The 21,877-nt window shown below is 40.0% G+C and overlaps 1 protein-coding gene across 1 annotated transcript; it reads left to right on the plus strand.

Moving 5' to 3' along the window:
* Nucleotides 1-253: 253 nt before the first annotated feature.
* Nucleotides 254-21,826, plus strand: LOC102617872 (auxin transport protein BIG). Its single transcript, XM_006482377.4, has 14 exons — nt 254-648; nt 1,295-1,401; nt 2,578-2,743; nt 2,885-8,982; nt 10,198-10,800; nt 10,910-11,090; nt 11,867-12,101; nt 12,209-16,744; nt 16,824-17,046; nt 17,472-17,876; nt 18,181-18,324; nt 18,619-19,641; nt 20,190-20,693; nt 20,818-21,826. The coding sequence occupies exons 1-14, from the start codon at nt 333-335 to the stop codon at nt 21,640-21,642; spliced, it is 15,366 nt and encodes a 5,121-aa protein (XP_006482440.1). The 5' UTR covers nt 254-332; the 3' UTR covers nt 21,643-21,826.
* Nucleotides 21,827-21,877: the final 51 nt, after the last annotated feature.

Raw genomic sequence — 21,877 nt, forward strand, 5'->3', positions numbered from 1 at the left:
TTTTTGTCCTGCATCCTATATGCATGCAATTTCTTTTCACACACCTTTGTACAAAAGGGTATTGAAGTATTTTTATTATGGTTAGCGACCTATTTGATACAAATATAAAAATTATGTACCATAAAATAATAAATAAGTTTTAAGGGATCCAGACGCAACTAGCTATTCCACTTTGTACATTCCCCCCGTTCCTCTCTTTTCTCTTCACCGCCTTTAAGTTTAAACACATAGCACGTATTCTCTCTCCACCATATAAAAGCCAAATAACACGCCTTAAACATTTCCATGTTCACTCATCTCGCGCACTAAAAAGTCCTTTTGTACCAAAAACAATGGCAGAAGAAGAAAAGCACTTAATGGACCTCTGCCGATTTCTATCGGACGCCACAACCACAAACATCTCCCCGCTCGATTTCATCTACCGTCTCCGCTCCGACGACTCCCTCCGCCTCGGCCTCAAACTGTTCCTCTCCGTCCTCAAACACGCCGTCCACCCGATCAAAAACGACGACGTACGAGATGAAGAAGAATCCCGTTCCGATTCTATTAATGATAAGAAGCTAGGGTTTCAATCCTGGACCTGTGATCAGGTTCACGCTGTTACTTCCCTCGGTCACGTGATCGCCTCCGCCTCGCGATCTCTTGCTGGTTAGTAGTTTACTTCAGCGATTCATTAATTATCTCTGTTCTCTTGTACTTTTTTTTTTTTGGTTTATAGCTGCCGTTTTAGTTGAAATATGAATATACAAGTGTATGTATTAGTTCGCTGTTGCTCATTGATTGATTGTTAATCAATCAATTATGGATTCTGTGTTGTTTACTTTAGTGTAGTTTAACTTTCGGTTTTGGTTTTTTTAGTGTGGCTTCAAATGCGAAAGTGAAATAAGTAGTTCACTGTTATGGATGATTAATTAAATATAATTATTGACTTTTCTCTCGTAATTTTGTTAAGATTTGGCTTTTTTTTCCTTTTCTTTTTTTATGTTCTAAGGGGACAGAAAGATAAGGTGAACAAAAATGCTTTCCTCTGCAATGAGCATCAAATTTGCTTGACCGGACGAACTTAAGTTTTATTTTCCCTGTTATAATTCCTTATTACTATTAATTCTCGTTCTCTTCAAAAAATAATGCTAACAAACGGTACTAGATTAGTATTAGTAATTTTTATGTTTATTCATTTGTTGAATTAGCAACAACTTGTTTGCCTTTTTTTTATTAACACCAAGATATGTAGTTTGAATTTCCTATGTATCTATGTGCTAATTATTGTGTTTTGTTGCGATTGCATGAATAGTGGAGCAAGCGGGGCCTGTAATTGTTGCAGTCATGCAGGAGTTGTTGGAGTTTGCGGTTTGTTATTTGGAAAGATCAGAGTTCGATAATGATGACTTCAGTGTACAGGTTTGTTGCTTTCAGGATTTTTCTCCCCTTTGTTTTGCTCTTAGAATGGAAGTTGATGTGAACATCGTCTTTGGTTGATGGTTATGTTTTTGTTGAACTGGTCTATGCTTTATTTATTTTTTAAATTTTAATGCTTACCAGCGACATATTGTAGGGTTCCTTATGCTTATAATTGTATATAATTGTCATTGAAGTATAAGCACCAAAAAGTTGAATCTTGGTGCTCATTATGGCTGAAAATTTGCGTTAGTAAATCATGCTTGGATGTTGTTGAGATAAACATCTCAACCCAAGCATGAACATTCGATTCGCGTTCAAAAAGACAAAAACATAACAATCATCAAACATTTGGGACCTTACCATTTGTATAACTTATTAAAAAAACTGGATACATTCGATTAGGTGGTCAATGGACGTAAAGTTGATTCAATCTTCATACATGTCAGTAGCAGTAGATACGAAAAGCTAGGAACCAGATTATAAGCATATATTTGATATATGACATTTATCCAGGCATAATGTTAACTTTAGATCCATGTCACATATCCTTATGGTTTGATGTTCAATTCCGCAATCTCGTCATTAGATGGAAGCATATTTGTAAGTTTGTTTTTTCAGCTTATGAAAGCATGCAGAGAATAGCAATGCCCATGCTGACTAAATTTCTTGTAGCTAATTCTTTTAGCCGACTTGTGTTTTCACATTTAACCCGAAAAAAATTCGATTTGATATTGATGACGGGTTGGAGATTCCTATTTCTTCACAGCTATCTGTATTATAGTCTTCAGCTTGATAATTTTAACATGATACCACTGGTTGTGTTTTGTGCTTATCTAAATTAGAAGTAGTGGAATTTAAATTCAATGATCTTCTTTTACCTAGTTGATACTCCTCCTGTTTCCCAAATGCATGGTCCATATTCGCGTGCAAGAAAGATAGAATCCATGACTTTTGGAGTGTCCTGATCAAGCTTATTTATTGCCTAGAGGGACTGCATAAGCAAGGCCATTATTTTCTATAGGTGGTTGATAAGCTTTATGGTTTTGTTTGTTTGTTTCCCACTTCATTGTTCTTTATTCGTCTGTCAGGTCAATGTGTTGTCATTGTTCCACCTCAATTTGTTCCTGATCTGAGTGGCCTAATATATATATATATATATATGTTTTTGATTTGCAGAATCATATGGGACAACTTTTGGAGATAGTGTTGATTGGTGGAACGGATAAAGTCATTGAACAAGTGCAGCTTTACCCTGTAAATAGCCTTGTACAGTTGCTGCCAATTGTTTCTACTGATTGCGATGATATTGTATTGGATGATCAGATAAACTGCTGTCTTCAAGGTGTTTTTTCTTTTTCTTTTCTACTTTTTTTATTTTTAAAGTCTTAAGTCTAAATTGTGTTGTTTGATCTTTTGATTTATACAAATGCATGCATCTCATTCTCTCCCTTCTTCCTTTTTTCTGTCTCTCTTTTTCTTTAAGGCGGTGTCACTTGCTCAAGGGAAGAGAAACCATTGGATCGTCTCGTAATGGCATTAGCTTCTGAATGCATGCAACCTGATAGACAGGCTTCTGCATCAAGTGGACCAACTTCCCATCAAGATATGAACAATCTGGTTTTCTTGTCCCAGCATTGGGCAGTTTCTCATGTCGAATGCATTCGGCGTCTGATTTTGCTCTGTAAAAAACTGATTGAATTGCCAGATATGTTTGATGAGAAGGTGGCAGGTACAAGTTTCCGGAGGAGACTGTCTTTTAGCTTGAGGATTATGAAGTTACTTGGAAGTCTTGTGAAGGATATGCCTTATGTTAAGTATGATGCCTTAATATTGCATGCAATTGCTTCATTTGCTGATGTATTACCTAGCTTGTTTCAACCTTGCTTTGAATTTGCAAATAATCACTGTGCTGCTGAGGGTAGTTTTGAGAGCATCATACTCTTGCTGTTGGAAGAGTTTCTTCATATTGTACAAGTTATTTTCTGCAGCGGCAATTTTTTCCAGAATATCCGAGCATGCATAATGGCTTCCATATTGGATAACTTGGACCCTTCTATCTGGAGATATGACAACTCTTCTGCTAACTTGAAGGTCCCCTTAGCTTATTTCCCCCGAACTGTTCTGTACATATTGAAACTCCTTCAGGACCTTAAGAGGCAAGCATATCAGGCTCTTGATATTAAGGAGTTTGACAGAGAACATTCCAGTGATGGTGCTGATGCTCTGATTGATTCCCCTTCATGCCATGTACATGATGAGAAGGTCCCTTTGCTTAAGAAGTTCACAGTTGAGGAACTAGTGAAAATAATTTTCCCATCATCAACAAAATGGGTGGACAATCTGATGCATCTTTTGTTTTTTCTGCATTCTGAAGGAATAAAACTAAGGCTAAAAGTTGAGAGATCACACACTAGTTCTAGATCAAATTGCACTTCAGAACTGGAAAACACAGTTTGCCATGAAGATGAAGCACTTTTCGGGAACCTTTTTTCTGAGGGTAGCCGCTCAATAGGATCTTCAGATGGGTATGATCAACCCGCAATTGCCGTCACCTGTAGCTCCAGCAACTGCAATATGCCAATGCAAGCTGCTGTGGAACTGCTGAGCTTTCTTAAACTGTGTCTCTTCTCCCATGACTGGATTCCTAATGTTTTTGAGGATGGCTGCAAAAAGCTCAGTAGGAATCATATTGATATTTTGCTATCCTTACTCAACTGTCAGGGCTGTTGTACAGAAGATAAGACTTCTGTTAGCTTTACTGCTCCTCATGGAGAGAGAAAGAATGGAGAGATACATCAACTTTGCTATGAATTGCTGAACAACCTCCTTACATGCCACGCTTTCTCTGATTCACTTGAAGCTCATCTAGTTGAGTGCATTCTAAATGTTGAAAGTGGTGTCTTTGTTTACAATGATCAGACTTTGATGTTGCTGGCGCGTACTCTTTTCTGTCGGGTGGGGTTGGCTGGTTGTAACCTGAGAACCAAAATATACCAAAGATTTGTTGATTTCATTGTTGTGAAGGCAAAAGCTGTTTCTTCAAAATGTCCTAGCCTCAAAGAACTCCTTGAGACTCTACCGTCTGCACTTCACATGGAGATTCTTCTTATTGCATTCTACTTATCATCTGAAGAAGAAAAGGCAATACTGGCAAACTTAATATTTTCTTCACTTCGAGCAGTTGATGTGTCACCGGAGGGTTTCTATAGCACTCAATTGTCTTGCTGGGCATTACCAGTTTCAAGACTGATATTTCTGCTTCGTCATATGATATTTTACCCACATAACTGTCCTCCATCATTACTTCTAGATCTGCGATCAAAGTTGAGGGAAGCCCCAACATGTGTATCACATATGCCCAGTAATGCCCATGATCATTTGTCCTCGTGGGCATCAATTGCTGTCAAGAGTGTAATGGGCACATCGGTTGAAGAAGAGCCTGTAATAAGTAATCTAATCAATCAATTGATTGATACTGCGATCCTTCCGCCTTTGCTTTCTACAGATGAACCAGCAATACAGTCATTGTGCTTGAATTGGGGAGACATGCGTGAGACCTTCTCATGGATTTTGGGCCTATGGAAAGGGAGGAAAGCTGCAGCAGTGGAAGACCTTATTGTTGAAAGATACATTTTTTCACTTAGCTGGGATATTCCTACCATGGGCTTTACATTGGACCGTCAGCCTTCTTTATTGTGGGAATCTCAAACTCTAGATGCATCTAACCTTGGGTATTTCTTTCTCTTAAGCCATTTGGTTCCAGACCAGCTTAATATTGCTGCCAAGGGCCAAGCTTTTCCTGGTGTTGTGGTTAGTGTGCTACAGCATTTGCTTGCTGCACACACTCCAGAGAGCATTGATGAGCTAGGTTGGGATTTTTTGAGAAATGGTTCATGGTTGTCTCTGGTACTCAGCCTATTAAATGTTGGTATCCGGAGATATTGCATGAAGAACAAAGTGCCTGGAGTGGGCTCATTACAGACAGAAAGTACATCTTGGGACACTGATTATATCATTGTGGCAGATGGCCTGATTTGCTCATTAATTGAGACTGGCCAGGTTGTAGTGCTATTCAGGTGGTTATCAACATTGCTGAGCAGATATTTACAGGCTTATCAGAAAGCTTTCCTTGCTACCTTTGATAATAGCCAGTGTGATGCCAATCAGTTTGCATCTCTGCTGCTGCTCAAACATTCTGGATTGGAGAAATGCCTGGAGGATGAGCTTCTTGAGAAGATTGGTATCTGTTCGAGCCAGCTGGAGTCTGTTTTTCACCTATTGCTGAAGGTGGATGAGGTTGTCGATAAAAGGGCATTGGGAATCTTATCTAAGGTGTTTTGGGAATGCATGTTGCATGGTTTGCCATCTCATATTCGAACTCCTAGTGGAATTTTCCTTTCTTGTGTTCTCAGCATAAGAGCAATCATTTCTGCTCTAGATGGGCTTCTTAGAATGGAAACGTTGCAAGTAAATGTTTCCCTGGAGACTGAAGTACTCCATCAGATTCTTGATTCAGTTATGGTCATTAAGTTTGATAAGATCTTTGAAAGCCTTCATGAAAAATGTGCAGCTATTTATTGTAACTTGAGTGCTGGCTTGGAGCTGGCTGATTATTCTGAGTTGTTTCTAATGAAAAACATGGAGGGGTATCTAACAGACATCAGTTCCAGAGAAGTAAGTGACAGCAGTATTCTTGAATGGGTAGTTGCAAAGACCATTGACACCATGGATGTCCTCAGGAAAGACCCTCAAAAGTCTCTTATTTTCAAATTTTATCTTGGTGCAGAAGATGTGGCTCAACAGGTCAAGGAGCTCTATAGTTTACAACGTGGTGATGTGTTAGTTCTGATTGACTCACTGGACAGTTGTTACTCTGAATTAGTAAATCAAAAAGTTTTGAACTTCTTTGTTGATCTTTTATCTGGAGACCTTTGTGTTTTCCTCAAACAGAAGATACAGAAGAAATTCCTTGGTATGGATCTGCTTCCTTTGTCTAAGTGGTTGGAGAAGAGGCTTTTAGGTAGCAAGATGGAAATGTCAGGTGGGGTCAGCTCTGCAAAAGGAACTTCTGTCTCTCTCAGAGAGTCAACCATGAGTTTTCTCTTATCTCTTGTATCCTCACCTGAAGATTCACAATCGAGAGAACTGCATAATCATTTGTTCGAAGCTGTACTGATTTCACTTGAAACAGCATTCACACAATTTGATATTCATATTGCCAAATCCTATTTTCATTTTGTTGTTCAAATTTCAAGAGGGGAGAATTCAGTGAAACAACTTTTGAAGAGGATTGTGATGCTGATTGACAAGTTAGCTGGTGATGAACGTTTGCTTCCGGGGCTGAAGTTTCTCTTTGGCTTTCTTGCAAATGTCCTGGGTGATTGTGGGTCCTTTAAGAGTATTCCAGAGAGGTCTTACGGGAAGTCTCTGTCTGGCAATAATCTCATTGCCAGTTCTGTGGCTTCGAGACCAGTAGGATCAAGGAAAAATTCCGACACACTTGTACTTTGTGCAAGTCAAGAGGGAGGATCCTTGCCTCTTGAATGTGATGCAACTTCTGTAGATGAAGATGAGGATGACGGAACATCTGATGGTGATATAGCTAGCATAGATAAGGACGAAGAAGATGATCCCAATAGTGAAAGAGCCCTTGCTTCTAAAGTTTGCACATTTACATCTAGTGGCAGCAATTTTATGGAACAACACTGGTATTTTTGCTATACGTGTGATCTGACGGTATCGAAAGGCTGTTGTTCTGTGTGTGCAAAAGTTTGTCATCGTGGTCATCGTGTTGTTTATTCACGCTCGAGTCGTTTTTTTTGTGACTGTGGGGCGGGGGGTGTTAGGGGTAGCAGTTGTCAGTGCTTGAAGCCTCGGAAATATACTGGAAGTGACAGTGCTTCTTCTCGTGCTGCCAGTAACTTTCAGTCCTTTTTACCCTTCACCGAGGATGCAGATCAGCTGCCGGAAAGCGATTCAGATTTGGATGAGGATGCTAGTACAGATACAGATATTAGCTCACTCAGGTTATCCATTCCAAGAGAACTTCAAGATGGGATTGCAAAATTGCTGGAAGAACTTGATCTTGAGGGGCAGGTGCTTAAACTTTGTAGTTCATTGTTGCCTTCTATAACTATCAGAAGAGAAGCTAATGTTTCAAAGGATAGGCAAATTATTCTGGGCAATGACAAGGTGCTTTCGTATGGAGTTGATCTCTTGCAATTGAAGAAGGCATATAAAAGTGGTTCACTGGACCTGAAGATAAAGGCTGATTATTCGAATGCCAGAGAACTTAAATCACATTTAGCCAGTGGCTCTCTTGTCAAATCCCTGCTTAGTGTCAGTAGTCGAGGCCGGCTTGCTGTTGGAGAAGGTGACAAAGTTGCTATATTTGATGTTGGGCAGTTAATAGGACAAGCCACAATTCAACCTGTGACAGCTGACAAGACCAATGTTAAACCTCTCTCAAGGAACATTGTTCGCTTTGAAATTGTTCATCTTGCATTCAATTCAATTGTAGAGAACTACCTCACTGTAGCAGGCTATGAAGATTGCCAGGTTCTCACTTTGAACCCTCGTGGTGAGGTGACTGATCGTCTTGCCATCGAACTTGCTCTGCAAGGTGCATACATTCGGCGGGTAGATTGGGTTCCAGGATCTCCAGTTCAGTTAATGGTGGTTACTAACAAGTTCGTCAAGATATATGATCTCTCTCAGGACAATATCAGTCCCCTGCACTACTTCACACTGCCAGATGACATGATTGTGGATGCAACTCTTGTTATAGCTTCTCGAGGAAAGATGTTCCTTATTGTTCTTTCCGAATGTGGAAGCTTATACAGATTAGAATTGTCTGTAGAAGGTAATGTGGGGGCCACTCCATTGAAGGAAATCATTCAGTTTAATGACAGAGAAATCCATGCAAAGGGATTGTCCTTGTACTTCTCGTCAACTTATAAATTGCTATTCCTTTCCTTCCAAGATGGTACCACTTTGGTTGGTCGGTTAAGTCCTAATGCAGCATCTCTATCTGAAGTATCTTATGTATTTGAGGAACAAGATGGCAAGCTACGTTCAGGTGGACTGCATCGGTGGAAAGAGTTGCTGGCTAGTAGCGGGCTATTTTTTTGCTTCTCTAGTTTGAAATCAAATGCTGCAGTTGCTGTGTCCTTGGGAACTAATGAGTTAATTGCACAGAACATGCGTCATGCAGCGGGCTCAACCTCACCATTAGTTGGGGTAACTGCATACAAACCTTTGTCAAAAGACAAGGTCCACTGTCTTGTTTTACATGATGATGGTAGCCTTCAAATATACTCTCATGTTCCTCACGGAGTTGATGCTGCGACAAGTGTGACTGCAGAGAAAGTTAAAAAATTGGGTTCTAATATCCTTAACAATAAAGCATATGCTGGGACAAAGCCAGAATTTCCCCTTGATTTTTTTGAGAAAACAGTTTGCATCACAGCTGATGTGAAACTAGGTGGCGATGCCATCAGGAATGGTGATTCTGAGGGAGCTAAGCAGAGTTTGGCATCTGAAGATGGCTATGTAGAAAGCCCAAGCCCTGCAGGATTTAAGGTATTTGTTTTTTAGGTTCCATTATCTTATGTTACATCCTATTGTTTAGTTCCAATTTTCTTTTGTATTCTGCTGTTCATGTTCGGTTTGCATTGTTTTCTTGGCCATGGATGTCTGTTAAGAACCTGCTAGCATGGATGACACAGCTGCATTGGCCTTAATTATTCATCTTCTTTTATGGACTGCAAATAAATTATCTTTTACAATTTTGTATTGCACAGTTGATGTCTTGTAACCAATTAAAGCTGCTCCATTTTGTTTTGGGTCGGAATTTATACTTGTGGTGGTTCTTTTTGGCTGCTGATAGTTGTTGCTCTCTGGGTGTTGATGGCTGGTGGGATACACAGCTGTAATTTCATGATGATCTCCTAATCTCTTAATTTTTCCTATGTTGGTGTTTGATTGCAAGGAAGGTGATCTGGTGCCAGTTTCTATGTTTAGGCATTTTGATAGTACATGATTGTGGGATGTAGGCTTACCTTAGAAACTTAATGTTTTATTTAGGGACAAGAAGCATTTTGTTCGCATTCTCCCTTGTCATTGATAGGACTTAGGGCTAATTAGGGCTGACTTTTATTGATTAAATCAAAAGAAAACAAACAATCAATCCTGACCTACAATTCGAGAGGTAGGTCAATCTCTCCCAAAACTCTTAATGGTTCCTAATACCAGACAAAACTCAACATAAACCCTAAATGACTCCATAATCTCTTATTTATAGCTAAACCCTAATTAATAATAAAGTTACTAAATTGCCCCTGCCCCTAAAATTACTAAACAGCCCCTGCCCCTTTATATTTGCGCCTAACATAAGTTTTCATGGGTCTAACAGTCATATAGAGCTTGGGACTGGCATCTGATGCTGAAACTTAATTTTATTATGGTATTCCTAGTGACTGAAAGTTAGATGTTTAATACAGCTATCTTCACATGAATGAGATAATGAGTGATATTTGCAAAATTGATCACAATGACATTGCATAATTGGCAAAATTCAGAGCTAGAATTTCTTTTATGTGGCCAATAATCATCTTATTGTATTCTTTGTTCAGAGCTTTTGGATTAATATTTGTGGTGTTTCTGCTTTGTCTCCATGCTTCTTTCCTGCTGCATAGCAACTTCAGGATAATTATTGGTTACTGTGCTTTCTAAGATTTGTACTGATCTCGTTTCTGTATTTAACTTTTAATTGTGTTTCCTTTTTCTTTTTCTCAGATATCTGTCTCCAATTCAAATCCTGATATTGTCATGGTTGGCTTTCGTGTCCACGTGGGTAATAATTCAGCTAATCATATACCCTCAGAAATTAGTCTTTTCCAGAGGACAATCAAATTAGATGAGGGTATGCGGTCCTGGTATGATATACCATTCACGGTAGCTGAATCACTTCTTGCTGATGAAGAATTCACAATCTCCGTCGGACCGACCGTTAATGGCTCTGCTTTACCTAGAATAGACTTGCTTGAAGTATATGGTCGTGCTAAAGATGAATTTGGCTGGAAGGAAAAAATGGATGCAGTGTTGGATATGGAAGCTCGTGTCCTTGGTTCTAATTCCTTGCTTGCAGGTTCTGGGAGAAAGTGTCGGTCAATGCAGTCCGCACCTATTCAGGAGCAGGTGGTAGCTGATGGTCTTAAGCTTCTTTCTAGGTTCTATCCGCTGTACAGGTCACAAGAAGAGGAAGTGGAAGTTCTGGCCAAGCTAAAGTGCAAGCAGTTTTTGGAAACAATATTTGAAAGTGACAGGGAACCCTTGATGCAGACAGCTGCTTGCCGCGTTTTGCAGGCTGTGTTTCCCAAAAAAGAGACATATTACCAAGTACGTACTGATGGCTATGATTCTTTGTGATAGATTATTAATTTTTTTGCGTCTTCAATTGAAGATACGATTGTTGTACCATTCTCCGTTAACAATTTTTTTTTTTTAGATTAAAGATACAATGCGCCTTCTTGGGGTGGTTAAATCAACATCTGTGCTTTCTTCAAGGCTGGGAGTTGGTGGTTCTACAGGAGGGTGGATTATTGAAGAGTTTACTGCTCAGATGCGTGCGGTATCAAAGATTGCATTGCACCGTCGATCTAATTTAGCTTCTTTTCTTGATGCAAATGGTATTTTTACAATCTCTTTATATTTGTGGGAGCTTGTGTGTGTTAATTAGATTTTCACTTTAAATAACCCCAACCCAAAGCCCACCCCTCCTGTTTACCAACTGAAATGAGGGTTAAACGTGTTATTATGAATCTCTTATATACCTATTTACTTAGTGATTTAATCTGCAAGAAACTATGTTGTGTTTCCTTGGCATCGTAATATGGGGCTCAAGTTTGTTCTGGAACCCAGTTAATTATCATGATTTTTTTTTTAATTTAATTTAATTTAATTTAATTTTTCTTGGGGAAAAAAAATGATACCTGCAAGTGTGGGTGAACCTTAAAATATGTGATCATATATGAACGGTTATCTTTTGTAGAAGAATTCTTTTTGCGTCCTAACTGTTATTTTCACTGTGTGTTCCAAATTCCCTTCTGTGTTGATGACAAAGTGCTCAGCAGTAGATATATGGCCTTAACTTATCAACTGCTTCCTCTTTTAATATGTTAGTTATTCTAGGATGTTCTGTCTTCTCTTTCCTTCCCTCCCCCTTGCCACCCCCTGTTTTTGAGAGCTCTTTCTTCTTGGATCCTATGGTGCTGAAATATTGGTTGTACTTGTTGTTGCTCATATGAGAATTGAGAATTGAGAATTGTCAACTAAGCCAATTTTCAAAAGCTTGAAGCAACTTAATTTGTTGTTTCTCCAAAATTGATGGGCTTTCAAATTGTTTTCTCATCTTTTCAGATGGTTGACTGTGGATCTGTTCTATTTGTCATTTTGATCAATGCAGGTCCCGAATTGATAGATGGGCTTATGCTAGTTCTATGGGGAATTTTGGACTTTGAGCAACCTGACACGCAAACAATGAACAATATTGTTATTTCTTCTGTGGAGCTGATTTACAGTTATGCTGAATGTCTGTCTCTACATGGAAAAGATACAGCAGGGAGTACTGTTGGACCTGCAGTTGAACTATTTAAGAAACTTCTGTTCTTTCCTAATGAGGCAGTTCAAGCTTCTAGCAGGTTCTTTTATTTATTTTATTTACTTATTTATTTTTTTTGGGTATCGTATGCAGGATCGCTTGATCTATTTAAAATTTGGTGTTAACTTCTAATTCCTTGCTTCCCAGCTTGGCAATATCATCGAGATTGCTTCAAGTTCCGTTTCCAAAGCAAACTATGTTAGGGGCAGATGACATGGCAGATAATGCGGTGTCTACCTCTGCGCCTGCTGAGACACCTAGTAGAAATACACAAATTGTGATTGAAGAAGATTCTATTACCTCATCTGTTCAATATTGCTGTGATGGCTGCGCCACTGTTCCAATACTTAGGCGGAGATGGCATTGCACTATTTGTCCAGATTTTGATTTATGTGAGGCATGTTATGAAGTGCTAGATGCAGACAGGCTTGCCCCTCCTCATTCTAGAGATCATCCTATGACAGCGATCCCAATTGAAGTAGAATCTCTAGGAGGAGATGGCAATGAAATTCACTTCTCGGATGATGTGAGTGATTCAAGTATGATGCCTGTCAGAGCTGATGTCAGCATGCAGGATTCTGCTCCTTCAATTCATGTCTTGGACCCTAATGAGTCTGGAGAATTTTCTGCCTCCATGCCGGACCCTGTTTCCATTTCTGCCTCAAAACGAGCTGTGAATTCCTTGCTTCTCTCCGAGCTTCTTGAACAGTTGAAAGGATGGATGGAAACGACCTCTGGGGTTCGAGCTATCCCTGTTATGCAACTATTTTACAGATTATCATCTGCTGTAGGTGGCCCATTTATAGACAGCACAAAGCCTGACAGCTTAGATTTAGAGAAATTAATTAAGTGGTTTCTGGATGAAATGAATCTCAACAAACCCTTTGTAGCCAGAACTCGATCTTCTTTTGGGGAAGTTGCAATCCTTGTCTTTATGTTCTTCACCTTGATGCTTCGGAATTGGCACCAGCCTGGCAGTGATAGTTCATTTTCAAAACCGAGTGGGAACACAGACTCTCGTGATAAAAGTAGCATGCTGAGTTCGACTTCAGCTGTATCTCAGCCTCCCTTGGATGATCAAGTGAAGAATGACTTTGCATCCCAGCTGCTCCGTGCATGCAGTTCTCTTAGAAATCAATCTTTTGTTAATTATTTGATGGATATTCTGCAGCAATTAGTGCATGTCTTTAAGTCTCCTGTCAATTTTGAAAGTGCACAAGATCTGAGTGCTGCCTCTGGGTGTGGGGCTCTACTAACAGTCCGAAGAGATTTACCAGTGGGTAATTTCTCTCCTTTCTTTTCAGATTCATATGCAAAAGCCCATCGCACAGATATTTTTGTCGACTATCATAGGCTGTTGTTGGAGAATTCTTTTCGACTGTTATACACCTTGGTTAGACCAGAAAAGCAAGACAAGAATGGGGAGAAAGAGAAGGTCTACAAGACATCCTCTGCTAAGGATTTGAAGTTAGATGGATATCAGGATGTTCTGTGCAGTTACATCAATAATCCCAATACAACATTTGTGAGAAGGTATGCAAGGAGGCTTTTTCTGCATCTATGTGGAAGTAAAACTCATTATTACAGTGTTCGAGACTTGTGGCAGTTCTCTACTGAGGTGAAGAAGCTCTACAAACATGTAAATAAATCCGGCGGTTTCCAGAATCCTATCCCATATGAAAGAAGTGTTAAGATTGTGAAGTGTCTTTCTACAATGGCTGAAGTAGCTGCTGCACGGCCTCGAAACTGGCAGAAGTACTGCTTGAGGCATGGAGATGTTTTGCCCTTTTTGATGAAAGGAGTCTTTTATTTTGGTGAAGAATCTGTCATCCAGACTCTTAAACTACTAAATTTGGCCTTCTATTCAGGAAAGGAAATGGGCCAATCTTCACAGAAGTCTGAAGTTGGGGATTCAGGAACAAGTTCTAACAAATCTGGTTCACACACTCTGGATTCAAAGAAGAAGAAGAAAGCTGAAGATGGAGAATCTGGTTCTGAGAAGTCCTATTTAGATATGGAGGGAGTCACAGATATCTTCACTGAAAAAGGTGGTGACGTCCTGAGGCAATTTATCATCTGCTTTTTACTTGAATGGAATTCAAGCTCTGTGCGTGGTGAGGCGAAGTGTGTTCTTTATGGAGCATGGCATCATGGAAAGCATACATTCAAGGAAACCTTGTTAATGAATCTGCTTCAGAAAGTAAAGTGTCTGCCTATGTATGGTCAGAATATTGTCGAGTATACTGAACTTGTTACTTGGTTGCTGGGGAGGGTCCCTGAGAACAGTTCAAAGCAACTGAGCACCGAACTTGTGGACCATTGCTTGACCACTGATGTAATTAAGTGCTTCTTTGAGACACTTCATTCACAAAATGAGCTTATAGCTAATCACCCAAATTCCCGCATATACAATACTTTGAGTGGTCTGGTGGAATTTGATGGTTACTACCTTGAGAGTGAGCCTTGTGTTGCCTGCAGCTCTCCTGAGGTTCCCTATAGCAGGATGAAGCTTGAAAGCCTGAAATCTGAAACAAAGTTTACCGATAACCGTATCATTGTGAAATGCACTGGGAGTTACACCATCCAGACTGTGACCATGAATGTTCATGATGCTCGCAAGTCCAAATCTGTGAAAGTCTTGAATCTCTACTACAACAATCGGCCTGTGGCAGACTTGTCGGAGTTGAAAAATAATTGGTCCTTGTGGAAACGTGCAAAAAGTTGTCATCTTGCTTTTAATCAGACTGAGCTGAAAGTTGAGTTTCCCATTCCCATAACTGCTTGTAATTTTATGATTGAGCTGGATTCTTTCTATGAAAATCTTCAGGCTTTGTCCCTTGAACCACTGCAATGTCCCCGTTGCAGTCGACCCGTCACTGATAAACATGGGATTTGTGGCAACTGCCATGAGAATGCATATCAATGCAGGCAATGCCGCAACATTAACTACGAGAATCTGGATTCTTTTCTGTGTAATGAGTGCGGCTATAGCAAATATGGACGGTTTGAGTTCAATTTCATGGCGAAGCCTAGTTTTACTTTTGATAACATGGAGAATGATGAAGATATGAAGAAAGGGTTGGCTGCTATAGAATCAGAATCAGAAAATGCTCATAGGAGATATCAGCAGCTTTTGGGCTTCAAGAAGCCCCTTCTTAAGATTGTATCAAGCATTGGTGAAAATGAGTTGGATTCACAGCAGAAGGACTCTGTCCAGCAGATGATGGTCTCTTTGCCAGGACCTTCTTGTAAGATAAACCGTAAAATTGCTCTTCTTGGCGTCTTATATGGTGAGAAGTGCAAAGCTGCTTTTGATTCTGTCAGCAAAAGTGTTCAGACATTGCAGGGACTTCGTTGGGTCTTGATGAATTATTTGCATCAGAAACAGTCAGATAATGCCATGGCTGCTTCAAGATTTGTGGTTTCCAGGTCGCCTAATAATTGCTATGGGTGTGCTACTACATTTGTGACACAGTGTCTCGAGATTTTGCAAGTTCTGGCAAAGCATCCCAGTTCTCGGAAACAACTTGTTGCAGCTGGCATTTTATCGGAGTTGTTTGAAAATAATATCCATCAAGGTCCAAAGTCAGCCCGTGTCCAAGCAAGGGCAGTGCTTTGTGCTTTCTCTGAGGGGGATATTAATGCAGTTACAGAGCTGAATGGATTAATACAGAAAAAAGTGATGTACTGCCTGGAACATCATCGCTCCATGGACATCGCTGTTGCCACTCGTGAGGAGTTATTATTACTATCAGAAGTGTGTTCACTGGCTGATGAATTTTGGGAATCGAGATTACGAGTTGTCTTCCAACTTTTGTTCTCTTCCATTAAATTGGGTGCCAAGCATCCTGCAATATCTGAGCATATTATACTTCCTTGTCTGAGAATAGTATCTCAGGCATGTACTCCTCCAAAGCCTGATACAGCAGATAAAGATCAAGCTTCGGCAAAAACTGCTGCTGTTGTGCAGCTGAAGGATGAAAATAGTGCAAATTCATCTGGATCTTTCAATGGTGCTGTTTCCGGTGGTAAATCTGTACCAGAGGAAAAAAATTGGGATGTCACTAATAAGACCCAAGATATTCAGTTGCTGAGTTATTCAGAGTGGGAGAAGGGAGCATCGTATCTTGATTTTGTTAGAAGGCAATACAAAGTGTCTCAGGCAGTCAAAAGTTCTGGGCAGAGATCCCGGCCTCAGAAACATGATTACCTTGCTCTTAAATATGCACTTAAGTGGAAGCGGCGTGCTTGTAAGACAGCTAGGGGTGACTTGTCAACATTTGAGTTAGGGTCATGGGTCACTGAACTTGTCCTGAGTGCTTGTTCTCAATCTATCAGATCAGAAATGAGCATGCTGATTAGCTTACTCTGTGGCCAAAGTCCATCCAGACGATTTAGGTTGTTGAATTTACTGATGGGTTTGTTGCCGGCAACTCTTGCTGCTGGTGAAAGTGCTTCAGAATATTTTGAATTGCTCTTCAAGATGATTGATTCAGAAGATGCTCGTCTATTCTTGACAGTACGGGGATCTCTGACAACAATTTGCAAGTTAATTACGCAAGAAGTTGGTAACATTCAATCTCTAGAAACGAGTCTGCACATTGACATTTCACAGGGATTCATCCTTCACAAGCTTATAGAGCTCCTTGGAAAATTTTTAGAGGTCCCTAATATTAGATCCAGGTATCATCGCAACTGTACTAGTTTTGTTTCATGTCAAGATGTTTATTTCTTGTTTCTTAGCAATTCATTTTGATGCCAGGTTCATGCGAGAAAATTTGCTATCTGAAATCCTTGAGGCTCTTATTGTCATTCGAGGTCTGATAGTGCAGAAGACAAAGTTGATTAGTGATTGCAATCGGCTTTTGAAAGATCTTCTAGACAGTCTTCTCCTTGAAAGCAGTGAAAATAAACGTCAGTTTATCCGGGCTTGTATCTGTGGTCTTCAAATCCATGGAGAGGAGAAAAAAGGACGAGCTTGTTTGGTATATTGCTTAACCTTCTTCTTCTTTTATTCTTAAAGTTTGATATATTAGTTTCCAACAAATTTCGGATACAGTTTGACTTTTTCCCTCTTGATCTCTTTAGGGAAAGAATTCTCAAGTATACTGAACGCACGGGTTGAATTATGCCTCCAAATTGGTTCTTGTAAAAATTTAGTTTTGTATTCCAGGAAGGTTCCTAAAATTAAAAAATAAAATGTGTAGAATTAGGTTCTCTTCATTTCCGGTGGCACACTTATTATTCAATTTAGTTTAAATAACCTAACTATTCCTGATTCTTTGTTTTTATTATCAACTTCTTCTGCCTGGAATTGTGAACCTGGATTCTCTTATAGCAGGATGTGCATGGTTTTTGTGATTGTATCTTGTTGACGATTTCCTTACTGCTCCTCTTTCTTTGCCTGCAGTTTATCTTGGAACAGCTATGTAATTTAATCTGCCCATCAAAACCAGAGTCGGTGTACCTGTTGGTTCTAAACAAGGCACACACACAAGAAGAGTTTATCAGGGGATCAATGACTAAAAATCCTTATTCCAGCGCTGAGATTGGTCCGTTAATGCGTGATGTAAAAAATAAAATTTGCCATCAATTGGATCTGTTAGGCCTTCTTGAAGATGACTATGGCATGGAGTTGCTAGTAGCTGGTAATATTATTTCACTTGATTTAAGCATTGCTCAAGTTTATGAGCAAGTCTGGAAGAAGTCAAGTAGTCAATCTTCAAGTGCCATCGCCAATTCTACCTTGTTATCCTCCAGTGCTGTGACATCAGCTAGAGATTGCCCACCAATGACAGTGACTTATCGGCTTCAGGTTTGTTTATACTGTTTGAAAATTTGCGATGAATTTCAGTTACTGACAAGCTGGACTGTGCTTCACCGTTAGACTACATTTTTTTATTTAAAAAAAAAAAAATTCTAACAGTGGATGTTAACTCATGTCTTCAGATTTTATACAGTGGACACTTGCGTCTTTCATACTTATAATTTGCGCTTTTCGTTATCATTTATCAGTTTTTGTTGTTTGTGTGGTAACGCACCATTTATATACTTTTGACCCGAAGATATGCACTGCTTTCTTGTATATTCATTCATTTATATTTTTGTTCAATTTGCAGGGTTTAGATGGTGAAGCTACTGAGCCTATGATCAAAGAATTGGAGGAAGATAGAGAGGAATCACAAGATCCAGAGCTGGAATTTGCCATAGCAGGTGCAGTCAGGGAATATGGTGGACTGGAAATTTTATTGGGCATGATCCAGGTGTGTAACTTATCCTAAAAGAAATCCTGGAATTTGGAAGAAAATTTTATTTTATTCTGACTCAATTGTCGAGGCTATTGTCTTTTATGTTTCGCATGGGTATGTAGTGCAGCTATTCTGCACTCAGATAACTATCAAATTCTTCACTCTTTAAGCCATCAGATATAGGCTTTTATGCATTTATAGGTTTGTAGTAAATAGATGATTAATTCTTAAAGTTATTTTGCTTCACAACCATCATGGAGGTTTCTCTCATCTGTTATTGAGGTATCTGACTTCTGATTTGATGTTCAGCATTTGCGAGATGATTTGAAGTCCAACCAAGAGCAGTTGGTCGCTGTTCTTAATCTTCTAATGCACTGCTGCAAGATAAGAGAAAATAGACGGGCCTTGTTAAGACTAGCAGCTTTGGGTCTGCTTCTTGAAACTGCAAGGCGTGCCTTTGCTGTGGATGCTATGGAACCGGCAGAAGGCATTCTTTTGATTGTTGAAAGTCTGACTCTGGAAGCAAATGAAAGTGATAGTATTAACATCTCTCAGAATGTTCTTACAGTGACTAGTGAGGAAAGTGGCACAGGCGAACAGGCTAAGAAAATAGTTCTTATGTTCCTGGAAAGATTGTGCCATCCATCTGGCCTTAAATCGAACAAACAGCAGAGAAACACTGAGATGGTTGCAAGAATCTTGCCTTATTTGACATATGGTGAGCCTGCTGCGATGGAAGCACTAATTCAGCACTTTAACCCTTACCTGCAAGATTGGGGTGAATTTGACCGGTTGCAGAAACTACATGAAGACAACCCAAAAGATGAGAACATTGCTCAGCAAGCAGCTAAGCAGATGTTTACAGTCGAAAATTTTGTTAGAGTTTCAGAGTCACTGAAGACAAGTTCCTGTGGGGAGAGATTGAAGGACATTATTTTAGAGAAGGGTATAACAGGTGTTGCTGTTATGCATTTGAGAGAGAGTTTTGCAGTTGCAGGGCAGGCTGGCTACAAATCCAGTCCAGAATGGTCATTGGGTTTAAAACTCCCATCTGTCCCACATATATTGTCCATGCTGAGGGGCCTGTCGATGGGGCACTTGGCCACTCAGAGATGTATTGATGAGGGAGGAATTTTGCCTCTGCTTCATGCTCTGGAAGGAGTATCGGGAGAGAATGAAATTGGTGCTCGGGCTGAAAACTTGTTAGACACACTATCCAATAAAGAGGGAAAAGGAGATGGATTTTTGGAGGAAAAGGTGAGTATGTTGCGACATGCCACTAGGGATGAAATGAGGCGTCTTGCTTTAAGGAAGAGAGAGCAGTTACTTCAGGTACTATTCCGTCAAACTACTTGCTGCAATTGTATCGGTGGATATCTACATGGTTATAATCTAGTGCAACGAAAACATAAAAGTAATGAACTTTAATTTTTTTTTTTTAATTCTGCAGACTTCCTACTCTTAGTTTTAAGTTTTTTTTTTTTTTACCACCACCCGAAGGTGGGGGGTTAGGTAGGACCCCTACCTGTAAACTCTTAGTTTTAAGTTCTTTTCAGCATTCATTTTAACTTTTTTAGAGCTTTGCTTGTACTATTTTTTCCCTTTTCAACACACTGGGCTGTATTTTTGTTCTCTTTGGATTTCCTGAACAATGGGGAGCTACTAGTGGTGCACACATACCTAATTGTTGGTTGTCCCTGCCTCCCTTCCTTTAACATTTTCTGCTTTAATGCTTTCGTTAGTCTAGAATCTGTTGATTATCTTGAAGCTAAAAATATATTAGCTTCTAGGTAGAAAGGAACATAGGAAGAGAGTAGTAGAATGATATATTTGTTAATTATGTAACTATACCTGATATGCATTTTCCCCCCTTGAATTAGGGACTTGGAATGAGACAAGAACTAGCTTCAGATGGTGGCGAGCGAATTGTGGTTGCTCAGCCAATTTTGGAAGGTTTAGAAGATGTAGAGGAGGAGGAGGATGGATTGGCATGTATGGTGTGCCGAGAGGGCTACAGTTTGAGGCCTACTGATTTGCTTGGTGTTTACTCTTACAGCAAGCGAGTGAACTTGGGTGGTGGTACTTCAGGAAGTGCTCGTGGAGAATGTGTATACACTACTGTCAGTTATTTCAATATCATTCACTTCCAGTGTCACCAGGAAGCCAAAAGAGCAGATGCTGCTCTGAAGAATCCAAAGAAAGAATGGGAGGGAGCTACCCTCCGGAACAATGAATCTCTTTGCAATTCCTTATTTCCTGTGAGAGGTCCATCTGTTCCAATAGCACAGTATGTCCGCTATGTTGATCAGTACTGGGATAACCTCAATGCTCTCGGCCGTGCTGATGGGAACCGGCTCCGGCTGTTGACTTATGACATTGTTCTGGTACAAAATAATTGTCATATGTGTCTTCCCTTTTCATTCAGAATTATGATTGAAGTTGGCAAGATTGGTGTTGAGTCATTGTTAATCTTTATGTTTCTAACATCCATGTAATTTTCTGATGCAGATGCTTGCTCGATTTGCAACTGGGGCATCATTCAGCGCAGAGAGTAGAGGTGGTGGAAGAGAAAGCAACTCCAAGTTTCTGCCTTTTATGGTACAAATGGCTCGCCATCTTCTCGAACATGGAATCCCCTCCCAGCGCCATAGTTTGGCCAAGGCTGTATCGACATACGTAAACTCTTCCATGGTAGATTCTAAACCTTCCACCCCTGGTACGCCTTCTGGAGGAACGGAAGAAACTGTGCAATTTATGATGGTGAACTCACTTCTATCGGAGTCCTATGAATCTTGGTTGCAACACCGTCGAGCCTTCTTGCAACGTGGAATATACCATACGTACATGCAGCACACTCATGGTCGGTCAATGGCTCGGTTATCATCTAGTTCAACAAGCACAGGCAAGTTAGAATCAGGAAGTACGAGCGGAGGCCCTGCGACGGAGTTGGGTGGTGCTGATGAGCTGCTGTCAATTGTTCGACCAATTCTTGTCTACACAGGCTTGATTGAGCTGATGCAGCAATTCTTCAAGGTGAAAAAATCAGCAAATGCAGCACCTGTGAAAGCAGAAGGAACCTCTAAAGGGTCAGAAGGGGACGATGAGAGTGGAAGCTTGGAGGGTTGGGAGGTTGTGATGAAAGAGCGGCTGTTGAATGTGAAGGAAATGGTGGGATTCTCCAAGGAGTTGCTTTCATGGCTTGATGAAATGGAAGCAGCTACTAATTTGCAAGAGGCATTTGACATCATCGGTGTTTTAGCCGATGTACTATCCGGCGGGATTTCGCGTTGCGAAGAGTTTGTCAATGCTGCAATTGATGCTGGAAAAGGCTGAGGAATTCGGCAAAATTGGGAGCATGTTATGTGTTGTATTTTACAGTATTTTTCTAGCGTTCCCTGCAAAAACTGAGTAATACAATCTTGGTATTTTCCCATGAATAAATGGGCTTTGAAAATCTATCCATTGAACGCATATTTGCTCCTTGTCCTTGGTAATCAAAACTTTGTTCCAGGAAGAATTTTGTGTTAGAACATATGAGTGAAGTCAATGATAATGTGACAAACTTTGC

This window comes from Citrus sinensis, chromosome 6 (genome assembly GCF_022201045.2).
Source record: "Citrus sinensis cultivar Valencia sweet orange chromosome 6, DVS_A1.0, whole genome shotgun sequence".
NCBI classification, from domain to species: domain Eukaryota; kingdom Viridiplantae; phylum Streptophyta; class Magnoliopsida; order Sapindales; family Rutaceae; genus Citrus; species Citrus sinensis.

Excerpts from the sequence above, each read along its gene's own strand:
- LOC102617872 (XM_006482377.4), top strand. The coding sequence starts at position 333 with ATGGCAGAAGAAGAAAAGCACTTAATGGACCTCTGCCGATTTCTATCG. Across the intron at positions 12,102-12,208 it reads GCAGTTCAAGCTTCTAGCAG|CTTGGCAATATCATCGAGAT; the intron begins GTTCTTTTATTT and ends CTTGCTTCCCAG. Across the intron at positions 17,047-17,471 it reads AAAAAGGACGAGCTTGTTTG|TTTATCTTGGAACAGCTATG; the intron begins GTATATTGCTTA and ends CTTTGCCTGCAG.